The 21,594-nt window shown below is 43.9% G+C and overlaps 1 protein-coding gene across 23 annotated transcripts in view; it reads left to right on the top strand.

Annotated features, from left to right (window-relative positions):
• The window catches only part of Cask (calcium/calmodulin-dependent serine protein kinase (MAGUK family)), a 329,704-nt gene extending 309,217 nt beyond the window's left edge, over positions 1-20,487 (top strand). For 15 of the 23 annotated variants that reach the window (XM_006527561.4, XM_011247440.3, XM_006527560.4 and 12 more), the window contains 3 exons: positions 4,025-4,227; positions 11,486-11,569; positions 15,220-20,487. In XM_006527561.4, coding sequence (XP_006527624.1) covers positions 4,025-4,227; positions 11,486-11,569; positions 15,220-15,396 — 464 coding nt within the window. In that variant the 3' untranslated portion in view covers positions 15,397-20,487. Of the gene's footprint in view, positions 1-4,024; positions 4,228-5,581; positions 5,702-11,485; positions 11,570-15,219 lie in introns of all 23 variants that reach the window. The other 8 variants (XM_017318366.2, XM_011247434.2, XM_011247437.2 and 5 more) reach the window with 1 other exon arrangement.
• Positions 20,488-21,594: the final 1,107 nt, after the last annotated feature.

Genomic DNA, 21,594 nt, shown 5'->3' with positions numbered 1-21,594 from the left:
CTTTGAATTCTTTTTCTCCTATCACATTCTTATCACTGCAATGTGCATATTTTTCTAATTATCAATATAGTAACTGTTTAGGAAATTTGTAAAATCCAAAACAAAAGCAATAAAGAAAAGAAGGTAATTCAAACTTCATTTTTCCAAATTCTAAGTACCCCATGGGGAGTTGCAGCATTAGTCTATTCCGTGTTGTTTGTAACCGAATTTTTCCAAGAATATGTCATAAACATTATCTAGGATGATTCTTTGAAAAAATAAGCTTTAACTGTTTTCTAATTTCTCTGATACAACCCTGTTCCCTCCACTCATCTGTATTATTGAGTTCTTATCTCTTTTAAAGCCCAGTCCATGTCCTATCTATTGTTTGGAAAAGGGAATTCAGGTCTGCAGTATTTTTCAGTTCCCCTTACTAGTCTATTTCATATTATCAACCTCTTGCCCTCTTTCATTTCCTCAACTGTAAAATGAAATAACCCCATGGTTGTAAAAAGGGTTCCAGGGTATGTATATGAAGCAGGTGATGGCTAAGTCATAGCTATATGATAGTCAGACCTATCATTTCATTGTTTATGTCATTATTCTAAAGGTTAATATTTCAATTCCCAAAACTATCCAGAAATTAGTTCTCTGTTCAGGTTAGGCAGAGCAAATGAAGAATTGTTCTAGAACTACAGAAGTAACCAGGGACGGTAGCACATACCTATGATCCAGCACTCAGGAGGCAGAGACAACAGAACCCCTGCAAGTTTGAGGCCAGCCAGGGCTCCATTTCAAACCCATGCCTCCAAAAAACAAACCAAAAAAAAAAAACAATAGAAGAAAATATCAAGACTTGTTTCTTCCTTCTGGGTGCTTATAAGCAAGGTCAGTGTACACCTCAGAGAGTCAGGAGGCTTCAGAAGTCCACCAATTAGTACACAAAAAAACTTACCAGGTATTGCAATTGGTGCTCCTGAAATTTTATATTCAGACATTTTGAAATGTTCTTCCAGTTTTCATGTCTATGTCTGTATCATGAATACAATGAGTTTGGGGAATGTTTAGTTTCATCTTGATCACATAGCAGGTAAACTTCCTGGTTATTAAACATTTGCCTGGCTAACTAGATCAATTGGAAAGCTTACTTTTGATGACATCAACCATTTCTTAATTTGACCCCAGCTGCATAGGCACTGTACATTATCTGATATAGCTGAAGATTAGGTATGCCAACTTCAGCTTTTGGTATACCTGGAGAAAACATTCTTTCTAAGTTGCATTTGTATTCATCAAAGAGAAGCATAAATTTGTCTTTACTCAAGGAATAAAGGAGTACAGAAGAGAAGTGGTTAAAAGATGAGAGAACAAAAGCAGGGAGGAAAAAAGGGGAGGGAAGAAAGAAAAAAGTATATGTGTGTGCTCACAATTCAGAGATATCAGTCCATGGGTGGCTTGCTTACTCCATTGCTATGAGCCTGTGATGAGACAGAATACCATGATGGCAAAAGCTTATATCAAAGCAATGATACTTACCTCATGGCAACCAGGAAACAGAGAAGGCAGGATAGGAATGTGGTGTCCAAAGAATATCCCCTCATTGATGAACTACTTCCTCCAACTAGATTCTACCTCCAAATGCTATTTCCCCAGTAACGCCACCCAATTATGAATCCATGAATTATTAGGTCAAAACCCTCTTGATATAGTTACTGTTCAATGATTGGATGCACCAACTGGAAACCACGCCTTTACCACATGAGCATTTAGGGGGGGACATTTTGTTTCTAAACCGTAACACCAATTTTCCCAGTTTGTTTAACTGCAGTATGTTCTGCATATTGGCACTTATTTTAGTGTACACTGACTTGGGAGGTGACAAACCCTTTCTTTTTGAGTCTTTGAAGGCCACATAACCCCTGCCAGAACTACTCATCTCTGCCACTAAAGAATGAAAATAGCCCTAGACAGATTATCAACAAATATGCACAATTATGTTTCAATAAAAGGTTAATGCAGAGGCTGGAGAGATGGCTCAGCATTAAGAGCACTTGCTGCTCTAGTGGAGGACTCAGGTGTGGTTCCCAGTACACACATGGCAGCTCACAGTAGTCTATAACTCCAGTTCTAGGGCATCTAGTGCCCTCATCCTGATGCTGTAGACACTAGGCACACACATGGGCACAGGTATACATGTAGACAAAATACTCCTGCACATAAAATAAAAATAAATCTTAAAAACAAAACTTTAAAGGAAAGCAGCCACAGTGGTACACACCTGTAACTCCAGCACTTGGAAGGCTGAGACAGGAGGATTGCTATGGATTTGAGTCCAGCAAGAGCAACATACCAAGTACCAGACTTGCCAGGGCTACAAAGCAAAACCTTATCTCAAAAAACAAACAAACAAACAAACAAACAACCACCTCTAAAAGACAATTTGGCATATAAACCAGTTCACAACTTCCTTGCCTCACCTTTTGCTTTAGTTTTTCTATGATAATCATAGCCACGCCTTTTGAAATCCATTTGTTTTCAGTATGATGTGTCTTTTGCTGTATTCTAGCATCCTCATCTATAAAGTGGTATAGACTAGCACTTTCAATATCTGAAATGTCCAACACAGTAGTCCTTTGTGGCTCTTCAGCCATTGAAATGTGGCTCATGAGACTAAGAAACTGAATGATTTCACTATCATTCATTTAAATGTGACTAAGCACACATAATTGTCTACTCTGTTAGTCTTTCTTCTTTCTGCAAGGGACCAAAGTAAGGATAGTGAGTTATGTTAATCTTGAGCCACACTATTAGTGATATTTCTATTGTTACGATAAAATATTATGACCAGAGTAACTTACAGAAAAAGGACTTTGTTTTGGCTTACAGTTCCAGAGTGACAAGATGCTATCATAGCAGGGGAAGCATAGCAGCAGCAGCAAGAAGCTGACAGATGACATTTCCAACCTCACACAAAGCAAACTGGAAGTGGGAGAAGGCTTTGAACTCTCCAAGCCTGTATTGTTAGACATTCTCTAGCAAGGCTCAACCTCCCCAAACAGTTGCACCCACAGAAGACCAAGTATTCAAATACCTGACCCTATAGGGCCATTTTTTATTCAAAACACCACAGTCACTTCAAGTCTTTCCTCCAAGAGTGGCATGAAATATGTCACAACACTGAAATATTCACCAAACAACTAGAAAAAGAAGCTGCTATGCTGCTATCTATGCACAGATAAATATAGTTTTTAAATTGCTTTGTTTGAAGTCATCTATTTGATGGAACACAGGGCCCCCAATGAAGGAGCTAGAGAAAGTACCCAAGGAGCTAAAGGGGTCTGCAACCGTATAGGAGGAGCAACAATATGAACTAACCAGTACCCCCAGAGCTGTGTCTCTAGCTGCATATGTAGCAGAGGATGGCCTAGTCGGTCATCAGTGGGAGGAGAAACCCTTAATCTTGCAAAGATTCTATGCCCCAGTACAGGGGAACGCCAGGGCCAGGAAGTGGGAGTGGGGGGGAGGGTTGAGGAGCAGGGTAGGGGGAGGGTATAGGGCACTTTCACAAAGGAAACTAGGAAAGGGAATAGCATTTGAAATGTTAATGAAGAAAATATCTAATAAAAAATTGCTTTGTTTGAAAATCTGCAATGTTAGTAGAGATGGAAACAGGGGATATGTGACACTCTAAAGAAACAACAGCCTTTTTTCCTTTTGAGACAGGGTCTCTTATATCCCAGGCTGGCCTTGAACATGCAATCTTCCTGGTGCCACCTCTCAGGTGTGCCATTGCAGCTATGTGCTGTCATTAAATTGTGGCTTAATGAGCTTTTGAGAAACAATTGAGGAGCTAAGTTTATAGAGCTCAGTGGTAGAATACTTCCCTAACATACACAAAGACCTAGATCCCACTCATGCGTACACACAGTACACACACACACACACACACACACACACACACACAGAGTGATTGAGTTGAATAGTCCATTGGGAGTGTAACTCACCAGTCCAGCTGTTTAAACCTCTCATGAACGGAACTTTGCAGATACAACCAGACCTCCAAAGAAAGATGAAGAAAATGGCAAGAATTATTACTTTGTATCTCATGACCAAATGATGCAAGACATCTCAAATAACGAATACTTGGAGTATGGCAGCCATGAGGATGCAATGTACGGGACAAAACTGGAGACCATTCGGAAAATCCATGAGCAGGGGCTGATTGCGATTCTGGACGTGGAGCCTCAGGTAATGTCCGAGCCACCCTGAACCTACTCCATCTTGCCTGCATGCTCATAAGCTCAGATTCTGACATCGAAAATTCCATCAGAAAGTTTTGGGTCACAAAAGTAATTCTCTAAGCTTAAGTACTCAAGACCTCCTGGGTCACCAGTCTAGGATGCAAACTAACCTGTCACTGAACTCAGTGTACACAGCATGCATTTAAGGAGCAAATTATTCTCTTCTGCGGCTTATACTCAGAAACTCGGTGAAGTACCCATTTGGGTCTCTGCCTGCCAGAAATCCTACACTGACCTGACCTCAGGATGAGGCTCTGGCAGTTGTTATCATGGCAGCCCACTTCTGTTCTCCTGGTACAGCCATGCTGGATCTTACATTGCCAATATGTTACATTGATTGCTTGTAAGAAACTGATCCTGAGGTCTGGATGTGAAACAGCTCTAGCTTAATGAAAGCAAGTGTGAGTGAGGCCAGTGTTAGACAGAGCAGGGATTAAGAGCCCAGGTGACTCTCAGCCTCTGCTCTTTCCTTTCCTGAGAGAGAAATGATCTCCAAGAGGACTCAAAAAGGAGCTAGATACAAAGATGGTTGATTTAGTGATTTTGTAACTAAGTCTTATGTAGGAAGCAATAGCAATGATGGAACTTGAGGAACAGAAGGCTGAAGACTTCACATAGGGATTGGCATCATCTTAGCTCGGCGGTAGGGTGGGCACATGCTTAGCATGAACAAGTAAAACAGATATGCTGACTGACAGGCTAATTTTTCATGCATAAGCCAAGTAGAAATGGGGCTTAAAGCACAAGGGAAAGGACTCGGGAATGATAGATATCAGAGGCGATTCGGGGCCAGGCCAGTGGGAGCTCTTAGTGACTCAGATGTACCATTTCTAAGATGGATCTATGTACTCACACCTCGCATCACTTAATTAGGATGGGCGTGCCACCTGCTAAGATGTGGAGACGTGCTCCTGGTTGAGCAGACTCGGCTTCGCAGGAGGCTTATGTACCTGTCCCAGGCAGGGGAATCCCGGTTGAGAGGCCACTGCGTGAGACTTGCTCTCATAGCCATCCCTAAGTGCTAAAGCAGTCTGTGTGACCTGGGTCCTGATGACTCTGTTTCTGGGCTCCAAGATTCTAACCCATGGCCAATAGGTTCATCCATTTCCAGTCCAGCACCAAGTGGGGTTTTGTACTCGGAAGTTTGGAAAGCACAATGAGGTTAGGGGCTAGGGAGGAGTACGACAGTCGGATAACCATTAGTAGTTTACTTAACGGTTAACTTGGACCTATAGAGAACTAAATATGATGATGTGTAACGCAGATTGATCTTTGTTTAACTACTAATCCCTCCTTACTAGGGATTGGAAAAATCTTCTGGCCAGGGGTGGCTAGAGGCAAAGTCTCAATCCTGGTCCTGGTCTTCGACATCCTCTCCTTGGGTTCCACACTGGTCTTCACCTGAACGTCGTTTTCTGCTGGTAGTAATGTCTCTAGCAGTATGCTGGCTGCAGGGCTCCTCAGATCCCTCTGCATTACCTCAGGCCACTTCCAAGGGCTTTCTGCCTTCCCTGCTGCTGCTGCTGCTGTCACCGCCGCCGCCAACACCACCACCACCACCACCACCGCTGCTGCCGCTGCTGCTCCACTCATAGCACCCAACTCTCCCTGTCCCCTTGCCCTTGCACAGCCATGCACTGCTCTGCACTGCTGAGCGGGAGAGCCATCTCTCAGCCTCCTCAGGACGTCCACAGCAGATCCTTTCTCCATTGCACTTGGCCCGGCACCTTCTCCTGCAGGGCACACTGGCCCCTGCTGCTCTGACTGCTGGATGAGCTCAGCTGCACTCCTCTCCTGCTTCCTGCTTCCCCTCCTCTCACAACTGTGACCTTTCAGTTCTACTGACCCCTGAGGGTGGGCCCTAGGCATCCTTGCCTCTGCCCTAGCCTCTACAGGGCTGAGGCTCTGGGGACAAGAATGGCCCAGGGCCATCTGGCCCCTGTATGGTCTGGTTGACCACTCTGGTCCCAGGCCCTCCTTCCCAGTCTAGACTCCTAGCTGGATGTTATATATGATAGTAGGACCAGGGATACTTAGGAGTCCATACTAACAGGGCTCCCCTGGGCCTCCCTGCCCTTGGTCCTCTCTCTCCAGGGCTGGGGAACACCCTCATCCTGCTTTCAGGATGTCTGTGGCCATGAATGACTTACTTTCAGGCAGAGCTTTGTTCTTAGAACATTTTCCTCCACTCCCCTTTCCCACCCCAGCTGGTTAGATTGAGGCCTCTACTGTATCTCTGACAGACAGTCTGATACAACACACTTATACTGAGAGCAAGAATATGCCAGGCTGTGTGCCCAGAGCCAAAAGTGCTAAAGACTACAAGGTGCTGAGGATGAAATTCCTTCCCAAGTGTGCCTCAGAAACTATCCAAAAGAGGGAAAGTGCCTTGTGCCTTTTCTTGTTTGAATATGCCCAACATATACTCCACCTGAAGGCATTTGTCCCATAGCTGGCCCATTGGATTACCACCTAACACTGGTGCTCAGCTCCCTTCAGACATGTCTAGTGCTTTGTGCCACCTTAGTTTATTTCAGACAACTGAAGGTAAATTTAAGTACCAATACTAAATAAGGTATGATGGTCTAACTTCAAACCTAGAGGACCCTGGCAAACCTAGAGAATCCTAAACTAGGGAAAAAAAACAGTAACCTGCCTGCTTTCACATTAGCAAGGGGCTGTATTTCCTATAGTGCCAGTCCTGATAACTTTAAGGAACTCTACCAGTACCTACTGCCATAGATGAAGAGAACAGGCTTAATGTAACTGTGATCAACCAACATTTTCCAGCTGGTAGAAAGTGAGATTTGAACTGGGTTGGGTGGTAACTCTGGGCAATCTCTAGGTCTCCCACCTTGTGCATAATATTACAGTTAAAACCTTGATATTTGTTTTCTTTTAACAAATAGGAAAGTTTATAGGGTAATTAAACCTGAAAAATTCTACAAAGCTCATTTTTCATGGAAATAAAACTATAACTCGAAGAACTAATCTATATCAGTAAAGCAGAAACCATAAAATAACTGTATTGTGTAATGGGAACTTTATATAATGGTTTTTAACTTGCACTGTATTCTGATTTACCAATCAGAAGCATTACAAAGTCAATGCTAGCTGCTGGGCATAGCTGTACATACCGGTTAATACCCGGGCTCAGGAGGATAAGGAAGAAGGGTCAGAAATCCAAGGCCAGCCTAGACTGTATATCCAGATTCTAGGTTAAATATGATTAATAGCAGATTACTTGTAGCTTTGCCTTTGCCCAAAGGGTGAAAAGTTGTCATTCGGAGATAAATCTCAAACTTAGTAGGAATGTTAAACTTAAAAAAGAAAAATAATCAGAACTTAGGACCTAGCTCAGTGATAGGGGCACTGCTTAGCATGCAGGAGGAGCATGCAGGAGGAGCATGCAGGAGGAGCATGCTAGATTCCCTCCTCGGTCCCAAAGCCTAAGCCAGAGCTGTTCTGCTCTCTGGTTAGCACTGTGGACTTACTGTGCTCTCCCTGAAGCCCCTGAGTTTGTGTACAAGAGCAACTTGGCCATTTTCTTGTATACTTTGTAGCTTTGTATACATTGCAAACTACTTTAGTCTAATGACACCTGTATCTTACTTAGATCCTTGGGTCAAATGAGTTCTTTTTTCTTGGCAACAATAACCTGAGATTAGTTCTTGCCCATAGGTAAAGGAACTACAAAAATGAATTTATCTCCATAAATTACCTCTTCATAAATGAATGATACTTTTTAAATCTAGGGTGAATGTAGTAATTATTTTAATCCAGTATGTTTCCCATAATTTTTCTATAAAATTCTCTCTCTCTCTCTCTCTCTCTCTCTCTCTCTCTCTCTCTCTCTCTCTCTGAGTCCATCCCTCCACTCCCCTCTATTCCCCACCTCTTTCCCTTCTTCCCTCCGTCCGCTCCCTCCTCTTCTTTCTTTCCTCCTTCTCATCCTCCTCTCCTCACATACAGATTTACCTGTCACTATTAACAAATTTGTATCTCACCTTAAATCCAAGGTTTAAAATTCATCTTTAACTTGGTTGTTAACAGCCTGAGGGAGGGGCATCCTATGAGCAGTTCTATTTCCTATCCCTAAAGTGACTCTGAATCTCAGCTAAGCAGAACCTGGACCTAACCTGGCTCCTGCTTGAAACCCCTAAGTAGAACAGAATATGAGGATAGGGATTGACAGAAACAAAGGAGGTATTAGAGATGCTGAAACTGAGGCCTGACTAGACAAGAAAATCGCAGTTGGTATTTGAGGCACATTGGAATTTTGAAAAATGCAATAATACAGGATAGAAATAGAAGAACATGAAAAAGACAGGGGAACAAACATGCTAACCACAGGAACTACTGTACTTATTGTGATGAACATTAAATTCGGTCCGAAACTTTGGGTCATGGAGGAGGGTGCCAAAAACCTTGGCAATGTGATGAGCATGGCCTTCCTTGGGGGATTTTCCAGAGTTGAGTTGGGTGGTCCTCCTTGTCTGCTGTAGACTTGGGACAGCACACAGTGCACGTGTGGCTAATTCACTAGGAGCTAAAGTGCTGCTTTCCAAGGAATGGTTTGTTTGGTCAGTAACGTGATGGCAGGCTAGAAATCAAAAGCACCCACGGGAATGGGTGGGTAGCAGGGTGGATGACTAAGAAGAAATCCATCTCCCCCCTGGGTGTCATTGTCATTGTCCTCTCTACAGGCTATAGGCCATTCCAGCAGGCACTCAGAGGTAGCTTGGGGGGGGGGGGGGAAAGCAATAGGATGTTTCCATATCTTAGTTGAGAGAGAGGTAGAGACAGACAGAGACAGACAGAGACAGTCAGTCCAGTGGAAACGATAAGAAAGCCTTATACCCTACCTACTTGTCATATACCTTTCCTACCAGAGCATAGGAAGGAAAGAACAATGACCCAAGGTAATAGAGACAAAGTGGACATTTCTAAGTGAGGACTGTGTTAGACTTACTTGAATCATGTGTTCAGTCACAAAAGAAGAACAAAAGAAATGGGCAGCTAGCACCATCAAAAATTAACATGGTGGGCCTGGAAAGCATTTTTAGAAGGGGACTTGGGCTTGACCAATAAACAGCTTTGGGCAGATAAGACAGTGAGCGAGGTTCCCCTCATGCACCCAAAGACAGCATGTGACCAAAATCTAAAACCAGAATCCTAGTACAGGCTGGACTTATACTATACTCAAAAGTGAGAACCTTTAATATCAGATTGGATCTTAGAATTCTGTGTGCTCAGAGATACCAAGAGAACAGCAGCTCTCTGGTTAGACCTGCTACAAAGTCCAGGATAAATGTTGTATATATTCCATTTACTGTTTTTACATTTTTACTGAGTCATAAAGGCAGCTTATGGTGTACCATATTGAGTATAAGAGAAACAACTGAGCAACACACAGCCTTTGCCCTCAGACCACTCCCAGAGACTGTTTCCAGTGTGGCTGATGGATACTTCAGGAGCATACAGCAGGGCCTCAGAGCCTAACAGGGAACTTTCCAGAGAAACTGCCAGGTGTGCTATCATCAGCACAAGAGGATCTGGAGCTTAAGGTCCAAGTCAGTCAATCAAGTACATGGCTAGCATGCATGAAACCCCAGATTCAACCCCCACCACTACATAAAACTGGCCATGTCTGTAATCCCAGCACTCAGGAGATGGAGGCAGGAGGATCAAAAGTATGAAGTTATTTTTCTCTTTATGAGATCATGTTCAAAACAGAACTTTTCAGAAACTGGGCTCCAACGGATTATTCAGCCACACAGAAAGGACAGTGGGAAAGAAGGAAGAGTGCAGGTAGAAGAAGCACCAAGCAGAAAGGCCAAGAAGCCAGAAAGAGTTGGGCATTTTCTAGGACTGAAAGTCTAGGACTCTAGGAATGAGGCCAGTCTACTCAGGAATGGACCAGAGCTAGGCAGGAGTTTAAACATGGGACCCAGCCAAGGGACATGTGTTTTTCCCTACAATGTAGAAGTGGGCTGTTGAAGGATTAGGAGAGGAAGAGAGAGTCTGCATCCCAGAAAGATCAGCTATCAGTGGGTTGGGATATGGATTTTAAAGCCCCTAAAACTAGAGGCAGGGAATCAGTCTAAGGGCTATACTAGGGCTAGTACTATAAACCAGGCTAAGGATGGAGTACAAGAAACAGGAAAGAAAACAAAAGCAAAGATAATTTACAAAGCAAAATATATAGGTAACAAAAGACACATGTTTGGTTCTTGTGTAAAGAGCAGCAAGCAGTAACGCCAGGCCAATACAGAAGGGTTGTCCATTTGAAGCCAGCCTGGATATACCTGTTTCTGGGGAAAGAAAACTAAAGTTAAACAGAGAGCAGCAAGGTATTTATTTCCCAATGCCTATGAATCACTCACATGTCAGTCATGTGTGGATTACGTACCTGGATGTGGTCAGCTTTGTCCCAGAATTGATATTTATAACCTCTGAGAATATCATGACTTCCCAGAGGAGGAATAGAAACAGTGAGCCTTCACAGAGTCGGTTCCTATGCCACCTCATCACAACTCAGGCACACATCTAAGCAAACTAATGACTTGTACAGATTTGCCACGTTTTGGAAAGGTACTAGAAGGAACCTCAGAGGGCCTTCTACTTGAATGCCATATCTTCACATGGGTCATGACGTTTACCACAACCATACAGTGTCTTTAGTGGCAGGAATTCATGATTACAGCCCTGGACAAGGGTCTCCCTTTCTCACTTGAGTCCCCTGGGAGGGCGACTTTCATCAGAAGGCCTTTGTAAATGTGACAGCCCACACAGTGATGGTGGCCAAGATTTGCTCTCTTTGGTTAGCAACTGGCAGTTTGATATGTGACAGAGTGGGTTCCCAGTCAGTGTGAAGCCAGCTTGCAACTCTCCCCAGAATGCATTTCCCATCAACTGAAATTCAGGCTCCATCAAATCACCAGGTTTAAACAAACATTAACCCACATATAAGCTATGAGATTCATAACAAACAGGTCCAATTTATCAGCTCTTAACTTCGGAGCTGCTGGCCACCCTTTAGGAGGAAAGCAATGTATAAAATGTATAAAGTTGGTACATTTACTTTTATCTTGCTAAAAACGTAAGCCACGGCCTTGACGTTTTCAGTTGGGTCACGTATTATAGGCTCCTCTGCATGTTATCTTGGTGATTTCTTCTTCTAAGTGTCTTCCTTTTCTGCACAGGCACTGAAGGTCCTGAGGACTGCAGAGTTTGCTCCTTTTGTTGTCTTCATTGCGGCGCCAACTATCACTCCAGGTTTAAATGAGGTAAGAGTGAACTTGCCCTTGTCCGGATAAGCACAGTCTGGGGTAAGGAATGTAGATGTCCTGCACGGAGGACACCTGAGCAAAGCTCTGCTTTGTCCTTTTGCTGGGCACTCTGATTCCCAGAGTACAAGGAGCTCATTCAGTATTGAGAATTAGACCACATAGGCAGGGTGTTTCTTCTGCGATCAGAACAGTAGACAAATTCCAGCCCCATCCCTAACACAGCAGGAGGTCTGCCCCAGACCTATGATGTGGACTAGACCAGTCAGTGGGACAGCCTGTAGCCTTCCTTAATACATCTACTTGGGAAGTCCAGGGAGAAAGCCGCTCAGTTCCCAAGGACCGAGGTATTCCAAGCAGACTCTTTCCATGGCAGCTAGTCTACTGCCTCCCTAACAGGATTGTATTAAGACAGGGGCAGCTCCTGGAGCTAAGAGGGGCTATAAGGAATCTATGACCTTGATGGGGCTTCCCAGGTTCCCTGTCTTGTGAAGACCTCTGGAGACTACGAAACCTAGAGATGAGCTGGCCTGGGCAGGGAGCCTCATTTCTCACTTGCCTAGTATGTACACGTCCCTATGTTCTATTTCCCAGCACCACAAAAAGAATAAATCCTGGGTGCTTTCAAGCCAACTCAAGTCAGTACTTGCCAGAGCTGGCCCCAGGTCTTACCAAGCCTACACAGGTTATTCCCTGGGAAGGTAAGGGTGGCAGCATATGCTGGCATCTGCTTCCTGAGCTAGGAAGCCACTCCTGAGTAAACTTACCCTGAAGAGCATGATTTTGCAGATTCTAGAAACCAGCAGATCCTCGACTGTGTCCAGTGATCAGTGACCCGTTTATATAGTACAGTTATATTGAGGCTTGAAAGTTGGGTGTGCCCTTAATATTTAGGTTGACCTTTAGTGCTCATATTTTCAATCTCTGTTGTTTGTTTGGTTTGTTTTTGTTTGGTTTTTTTTTTGTCATTTCATTGGCAAAAGACATATTCTTTTATAAAATTCTACTCTCCCATGTGTGTTTGAAACTCCTCATTGTGGTTAATATTTTTCCTTGGTTGCTATGTATTTTTCTTGAATTATCATCTTTGCTTTGTTTTTGTTTCTGTTTTGCCTGTTATCCTACCTTTTTACTAATTTTCCATAGCTGCCAAAATGGTGCAGAAAATTGCCTGTAAGTACCAGCTAGGAGGTGATGAAATACAGTCTGTGTCTTTTAATAGATGTAGAATGTAGACATTTGGTTCCCATAAATCCTTGCTTTTGCTGTTAGAATAAAGGCATTTTGTTTTCACTGAGCTAAGCCTGTTACAGGCAAGGGAACAAGCTGCTGCAAAAGAAGCCGACAGAGCCTCACCTTAGAGGATACAGACACAAGGGCGCTTTGTTCTTCTGCAAAAAGAACTCTGTCTAGCCATAAATTTTCTTGAATGTTTGCATCAACCCAGTCTTCTGAACAAACCAGAACCTGCTAGCAGCGTCCTGGGCCCAAGACCACATAGCACAAAGAACCCCCTGGCACAGAGACTGACTTCTTAGAAACGTGCCTCTAGGCACTGGTGGGAAGTGCTCCTGGCTCTGATGAACACCTTTGCTGAAAGGGAGTTTTGTTTCCTGTGAAACTGAGCCACAGTGAAAATATTATGCTTTTTCAGGTACAAGCATAATGTGTGTATTTAGCCTCAAAGGGTGACTAGTGACGGAGGTCTTGCAACCATGGGATAGTTAACACTGATATTCAAAGCATGCTGTGTCCTGCTTTGAAATTCCTGTAGAGGGTGACTAAACCAGTAGACTTTGCTTGGTCAGAATGCCCAGATAAGAGTTTCTGGATGCTCTTGGGTCTGTCCCTGCAAAGGGCTGGAATAGTATGCCCTTGCCAGAGAGCTGTACCCTCAAAGAACAAGAAGAGGGGTCCTTAGCCAGGGCTAGACACACAGAACTCCTTGGTCCCTGAAGGTATCATCAGAGTTTTGGCATTCTCCAGAGATCAGACTCTGTTACTCTGAGTCCCACTTCTCAATCACCCAGAGTCTTGACAGTTTTTTTTTTTTTTCTAAAAATCCTAATGGGACCAATATCAAACAAACACTTTTTCTTTTAATAGCATTTATTGAACATACACTATGTGTGTGCCACTCAGCTTAGCAATAATCTGGGACAAAGCAATAGCAAAACACACAAGGTTTTATGCCCAGGTTGAAGAGAGGGATAATAATCTAATAAACATAAATTTATGGATGTGTAAATATATAAATATGATCTAAGATCTAGGTTACCCAAAGACTGCCCCTGTCTCTTCCCAAGTGTTTGGGAAGTAGGGCAGGAAACTTCTAGTTCATTTCACTCACAAAATTCAAATTTGAATTTGGCCTTTGTGAAATCATCATAAGAAATTTAACCTGGCCAGGCAGTGGTGGTGCACGCCTTTAATCCCAGCACTTGGGAGGCAGAGGCAGGTGGATTTCTGAGTTCGAGGCCAGCCTGGTCTACAAAGTGAGTTCCAGGACAGCCAGGGCTATACAGAGAAACCCTGTCTCAAGAAAACCAAAAAAGAAAAAAGAAAAAAAAGAAATTTAACCTGTAAAAACAGAGCAACAGACCTTCTTTCTGGTGACTCTTTAGAACACTAAAAAAGTATTCAAGGTGGGTATTATGCTACATACCTATCTAATACTTGGGAAGCTAAAACAAGAGGATTCTAAATTCCAGGCTAGCCTGGGCTACATAGTGAGACTCTGGCTCAAAAAAAAAAAAAAGCAATGGGACAAGCTTGAGACCCAAGGTTCCCTCCTGGTGTTGATTCAGCCTGGGGGAGTTTTGATAGTCTGAGGCCAGCTGAATACAGGGGTGACAGCCTGCAGTAAGCCTACTTAGAGTTCAAGGTTTGGGGGCAGTTTTCTTAAGAGGCATGAGTACATTCACAAACCCTGACATTTTTCTGGCCATTTCCAGTACAGACCAACTTGGGGGCATTCTTCAGCTGCCAGTTACTATGTATGTGGGAAATGGCCTTATTCCACCATTATTTATAGCATCCTGAAAGTTTTGCCTCTTACATGGACTGCTGTCAAATGAGGGCTCTTATGTGCCATTGCATTCCCAGAACACACTAAACCTTTTAAGTAGATGGAGGGAAATATTATTAGCACAAACATGCGAGACTCAAATGAGCTTTAAGGTCCAAGGGAAGGAGATTCGAGAGTTTACCTCAACCACACTAGCATTTCACCAAAAAGGCTGTAGCTCTGGTTCTCACTGGCTCAAAGGAAGGATAAAAGAACTATAGCCACTAGAAACTCAAGCCTTGTGTAGTCTCCCAAAGGGGACTCTGAGAATAGGCCCAGGTAGGCCTGGGTGGGGGCTTTGTGTTTGCTAAAATGTTGGCTTTAGTTACTTTTCACAGAGATCCCTGTTGCATGTCAACCAGTCACAGTTGCCAGTGGGAGCTCTGTGACCCTGCCATCACAGGACAGTGACCATCATCTCTGTCACACAGCCATCTTAGCCTCATACCCCACTATTGTTTAGTTTTGACCCGTTCTAACGCTGGGATGAAATGTAGAAAGAGAAAGGCACGGACTGACTTCCACCTTGCATTTGCTTTTCCCTTCTCCCATCCCTCCCCGTCTCCCATACCACCCTATGCAGGATGAATCTCTTCAGCGCCTGCAGAAGGAGTCCGATGTCTTGCAGAGAACATATGCACACTACTTCGATCTCACAATTATCAACAACGAAATTGATGAGACAATCAGACATCTGGAAGAAGCTGTCGAGCTTGTGTGCACAGCCCCACAGTGGGTCCCAGTCTCCTGGGTCTATTAGGCTTCTCCTTGGCTATCTGAGTATAAAACTGGGAGCCACCTCCTACGTGGAAAAAGCCTCTTTGTTATCGGCCTTGTGTCAGCAGGTCGTGGTCCCTAGAGACTACCTAGTTGTAGTGTGACCTACATTTATAATTATTGTCATGTCCGAATAGATAGGAGGAGAAAATCAATTACACACTAATTTAAAGAGACAGTATCTTTTTTAATCAGTTCTCCTAAACTTTAATAAAATGTATCTTTAAATGTATGTATTATTCAATCCTTTGGAATGTTATATTTTTGGAAATCATAGCTTTTTATTTCCAAGGCCCCTAAAAACTGCACAAAATAGATGCTGCTTTCTATAATCTATTTTAATAATAATAAACAATGATTCTGTTACCTTGACTGGGGGTGGAACACTACATTCTTTTTAGAGTCTGATTTTATGGATTGGAATACCTTTCTTTCCTTTATTTATTTGAAATGATTAGTCTAGTGATTACAAAACAGTCATAAATTTTTAAAGGCCTGTTTTCTCTCTTTTTTTAAGTCCTTTATGTAACATGCGGATACTGTGATACTGTCTCTTTGAAGCACCCTGTAAACCTTTTAGAGATTTGAAGTTGGGTCTTGACTCTTAATGCATGTGGACAGTCGCGAGCGTTTATGCTGTCGGTGTGTCTGTGTTGGACAAAACAATCTGTAATTACAGCCAAGTACATTCCGTTCACGGGGCACACCCAGGGGAGTAAGAATAAATTGCTATTATGACTAAGTTGTAAACCTATGCACATCCCTTGCATTTCGGGCAACTTTATAAAACAGAAAAAAAAAACCTGATTTTTATTAATAATAATCATGTAGTGAAATGTGTTTGTAATTTTGTCTCAATTTAATTTGTTGTAAGGTGGGAGGGGGTATTGCTGGTTTCGCCATTTCAGATCTGTGTTGTCTAAGAGTATTAACGTTTTAATTAAGCAAAGAAATGCGGATTTTTAATCTGTATGTAATTGTTTTAAGCACCCATTTAAAGAGAATATACTGTGCAATGAAGAAACCAGTTTAGGCATTTGCTACAAACTGAATTATTCCAAAAGAATAATCTATAACAGCCCTGTAAATTCCTTTAAAATGATAACTAACAGGACAGTCTGACCATTTTTTTTAAATATACTTCATTGTATGTGTTCAATAATTAAATGCCTTTGGGTCCTTCATTTCATTATAGATTTGTTCAGGTCCAAGCTGGTAATCTTTTAAGTTCTAAAATTTGTTAGATGCTCACTGACCCATCGAAGGCCCAGGAATAAGTATCGGTTGGTAGGGCAACAAAGCAGCCTGCCAGGGCACAGCTTGGACCACATGTGACTCACAAGGCCACCTGTGGTCTCTCCTTCCTCTTGCTCTATCCCTTGGCACAGGGGAGTCACCTGTCCTTGTTGCTTTAAAAGCATTCACCATGTCATCCCCCGCCATGCTGTCAGAATCACTAGAGGAGGCCCAGGCTGGGGTTCTCAGACTGCCAGAGGTCACTAGAGTGTTGCCCCTTCATGGATGAGAGAACAGGGCACTGACATGACTCTGGTCCTTGGAAACACACCATCGTTTTCATTTCTTCAGGGTTAGCTGGCCTCCATCACTTTGTGCCTTGGCAGAATGAGTTCTGGCCTGAACAGCTCCTCTTAGGCACTGAACAGAGAAGGCATTTTTGTGTTCATACTCCTCTCCTGTTTTCAGCATCTCACCCTTCCCAACTATTATTACATGATACCATTTGGTTTCTGTTTGTAGACCATTCTTTGTCAGTGCCCAGATGGTCACAACTTACCAACAAGATACTGTGAGAATAACTTGTGTTCGGTCCCACAAGTAAGGGTGGCCTAACAGCACACCAGAGACAGACTCAACAGTGAGCTCTTGCTAGGTGGAGGGAGAAAACTTCAGGAGTTGCTTAGGGCTGTGTAGTGCTGACCTCGATCCTAATCAGTGCCCAGGCCAGACATCATTACTGCAGTAGTACTGAGCATAAGGCACCCTTTTCAGTGGCTCAGTACCTGCTCTACCTCTTCCAGTAAAGCACAACTAAGGTGTGGGAAAAAAAAGAACCATTCCTCCCTCTGGTAGAATCCCTTATGCTCCACTTGCTCTTGAGAGCACATCTCCAGAAATGCTGGCAAGGCCTGTGTGTGACCATCTACCACGTCCCCCCAGACAGAATGAGCATAGGAAAGTGAAGCCAGCTGAAGTTCAGGTGAGCACAGACTGAAAAAGGTACTCCAGGACTCGGGGACATGGGGAACTTCTGTCCTCACTGGCCTTCTGGAGTCTGAGAGAAGAGCACTGGTGGCATCCTTCCTGCCCTTATACAGGTGGCGAAAGCCTGCACCTAGAACCCAGCGGCTGCCCCAGCAGCTCACCTGCTCTTCTCCACTAATACACAGCTCTAAAGCAGTGTGCTTATGACCTACAGGAAAACAATCTCTGAAGTCAGAGTACTATCAGTACAGCCGTACCCCGAGCAATCAGAGGAAATTGCTCAAAGCTTCTTGACTGCTTCCATTTCATCGGCCAGAACACACACACACACACACACACACACACACACACACACACTAGAGCAAATTACCAGAGATTGCTAAATCAGTAGTCAGCTGAAATGTTGGAAAGCCAGAGTGCAGGTCCTTTCTGCCGCCCCAGCCCTACTCCCCACAACAGGAGAAGGAGTGTTTGGATCTCCTAAGTTCGTTGCTTAAAAGATGAAGTGAGCTGATTTTCTAATCATAAAGCAGTAATTACTTCTCACATGCATCGTATTCCTATCTGAACACTGAAAAGGAATGTGTCCCTCAGCTTAATTCATCTGGAAGTTTCCCAATGTCGAGATAACATTGGAACTGCTTTAGCAGCACCCCATCAGAGGAGATGGCTTAAAATATCAGCTCAGAAAGGCAAAAGAAAGAGTTGACCTACTTCTTGCTATTTGCATTCAGAAGGCAGAGTCTCAGGCTATTGGTGGCAGAATAGATAAAGCTGCAGAGTTCCCCAGCAAAGGAAGAGTGGCAGGAAGCGGTCCCTTCCCTATATCTAAGGCCTGGGGCAGGCAGGCCAAGCATTCCTTTGAAGCTACTGTTATCTTTTTAAGCTTTTTATCTGTGAGTTCTGTTTTCCAATCAGGGGTCTCTTCATTAAGGTTACCAGGGTTTTGGTTTGTTTTTTTTTTTTTTTTTTTTTTTTTTTTTTTTTTTTTTTGCAAAAAGTTAAATCAACTGAACCACCCTCCAGGAAATGGGGAGCTACTCAGAATGGAAACTGCTCCTTAAGGGTGAGGCAGCCCAAAGCATTCTCTTGTCTCCCACTGATGGGATGTTCCTTTAGCATCTCAGGTCAGTTTCTTACACGGGGGAAAAATAAGCTTAGCTTGTCACAAACGCTATGGAGAAAATGGCTTGATTAGTGAATTCTTAATACAAATGTCTCCTTGGAAAGAATAGAGGGCACACTGCTAAGCATTCCAAAAATCAAGCCCCTGGCATGCCTCATCACTTCTTGTTTCAGGTCAGCATTCTGGTGGGTAGATAGTGGTGGCTGTTTGTCAGAACTGAACACAGCCTGCTCCATCTGTTCTCTTCGCAAGGATGCTGATGCTGAGGCACACTGAAGCCCCTGAACACATCTTTCTTGATGCCTCGTTTCTTCCTATGGCTTTCAGAAGGGCTGCATGTTCTTCTCATCGCTGTTTTTATTTGGGGGCACTTGCCCTTTTCTGGCCCTTTTAGAAATAGGGTCTCCCTCTCTGTGTGGTACCACTGGCTAAGGAAACCGTACTTGGGAGGCCTCATTTGTAATCAGCTATGCCTGGGCACTGCACACGTCCATTTGCCTTAAACTTGTGGGAAGTCTCGGGTTGCCCAGCTTACAGAGTGAAGTTCAGCTCCCACATCCATCCGGAAGTAGGGGAAAAGAGGAAGCGCGTCCAACCTTCCTATCTGCACTTCCTGTTGGTGCCTTCAGGCCACAGCAGCAGTAGCAGCTATAGGCAAAGAGCAGCACCGTCTCTGGGACGGGCATCCGCAAGTCTTAGCTGTTAGAGGGATGGGAGAGACCATTCCTGACTTCCCACTGTTTGTCACCCGACCCTCCATTAACTCCCTTGAATGAACCTGTGCAAATGGACCAAGCAAAAGAAAATGGAAGGAGATGTTTGCAGCCACATGGGAGACCACATTGCTGGCCCCAAGCACAACTCCAGCTCTGTGTATGTGCAAAACCTTGGCACTTGGCTACTGCTTAGAGTTCAATCCATTCTTTATAGCATGTGACTGAGTAAGGTCCGGGGATGATGAGTCTTTTGGACCCAGGAGAGAATCTCAACAGAGGGATTTGTGCTTGGGAGTAGAAGTAGGCATTCCTCCACAGAGAGTGGCATTGCCTTTATTTTTCATTTGGCAGAGACCAAGAATTGGGGGGTAGGGGTTGATTTCCAGTCTTTGATGTCGCCTGGGATGTCCTCTGCAGGCAGGTGGTGCTGAGACCACAGCATCGTGTTCCAGTGCAGTGTAGGTGCATTGCCATTCAGACTCAGTTCTGGGGTGGTTTTGCATAAAGCTTTGCCAATGTGTTCTTTCTTTCTGTATGTATTATTGCCTTTTTATAAAAGGTTTTGAAGTATTGTCTCAGTGATAAAAAGAGAGAGATGTTAATGGTTGTTGTATATTTCACCGTATCCGATTGTAAGTATTCGCAGGGTACAGCAAAGCCTTAGCTTGCAAGAGGAGCTGAAGGGGTTGGAAAGGTTCGGATTCTTTGTAAATGTCCTGCTTTTCTTTCTCTCTGTGTGTATCTATTTACATGCCTTAGCACATGCCCTCCCATCCCAACCCCTTTGCCCTGTCACCTGAACAACCACAAGGGTGGTGGCAAGCCAGCACAGTACAAGTCGAAACCCTAATCAGTTATCTCGTGTGACAGGGGGAGAAGAGAAACTGCATAGTATTCTTTGTAGAATATACATACCTGTAGGATGCTGTGTAATGGGAAACCATAGACTTGGGCTTTTGTCATTTCAAAGTTGGAGAAATGTATGAATAAAATGTATAAAACATGAAAAGGCACGTGTCTCCTCAGATTCCAGGCCAAACAGCTTGAGAACAAACACCCTTTCATGGTGTAGAAGGGAGGTCCGGCCAGATTTTAAGCCCTCTTCGTGGCTAAGTTCTGCAAGCCTCCCCCACACAGGTTTGTACCAAAGGGATGGCTTCTACCCTTTCTAGGAAGAACGTGTCCCAGGCTCCTGATGTCCATCCTGGAAACCTTCCTCTCAGCCATGGCTATCAGAGACTTCAACTTGCATTTGAATGCACATTTCAAGTAACTTCTGAACTTTATAAAAAGGAAGAGAAACACAAGTGGTGGCATCAGCTGGAAATAGAAGTCTAAATTGATTTTAGTGATGTAGGCGCCACAGCTCAGCAAATGTGGTTATATGACGTTTGCACAAAAAGCTGTAGGAGGAAGCGCTCTGGCTTCTTAGTTGGCTTGATGCAGGTGCTGTTTTGTAGTTTGGTTTGGCGTCAAGCTAGGGTATGGGACGTGGTGTTTGGGGTGCCCCTGCTCACCTCGTTGACACACTCCCTGCTCTGGCCTTTTGCTTTGTTCAAGAAAGTAGTTGTAGAGACTCACTCTTGCCTGTGTTGCATACACCCCAGAAAGGGGCCAAGTCCCAGTACATTTTACCTGCTCATTTGAAGGTTCGCAATAAGGAAACAGGAATACTGGTGATTATAAGCCAACACTTTACACAAACTTATCACTGTAAGAGTCTAGACATGATGGGGGTGGGGCAACAACTGGTCAGTAAAGCTCGTAGCAGCAAGCATGAGAACCTGGCTCTGATTCCCAGCACCCATAGAAAAAGCCAGGCATGGTGACAAAGCCTTGTAATCCCACTGCTGGAGAGGCAGAAACATGAATTCTGGGGCTCGGCTAGCCTCCCAACCTAGCTGAATTGGAATACCTCAGGGCTCAGTGAGAGACCCTATCTCAAAAGAGAAAGTAAACAGCTACTGAGGAGCTTGAGCGTGACCTTTGGCCTCCACTCGTGTACACATACACACACACACACACACACACTACACTGTTGTGAGTGACTCTCCTCCAAGCCAAGCAGCCACCATCTTGAGGAGTTCAGCTGTTCCCTCTTGGAAAAGAATTGCAT

The sequence above is a fragment of the Mus musculus genome, chromosome X (assembly GCF_000001635.26).
Source record: "Mus musculus strain C57BL/6J chromosome X, GRCm38.p6 C57BL/6J".
Taxonomy (NCBI): Eukaryota; Metazoa; Chordata; class Mammalia; order Rodentia; family Muridae; genus Mus; species Mus musculus.
This window is presented reverse-complemented; position numbering and strand designations above follow the sequence as displayed.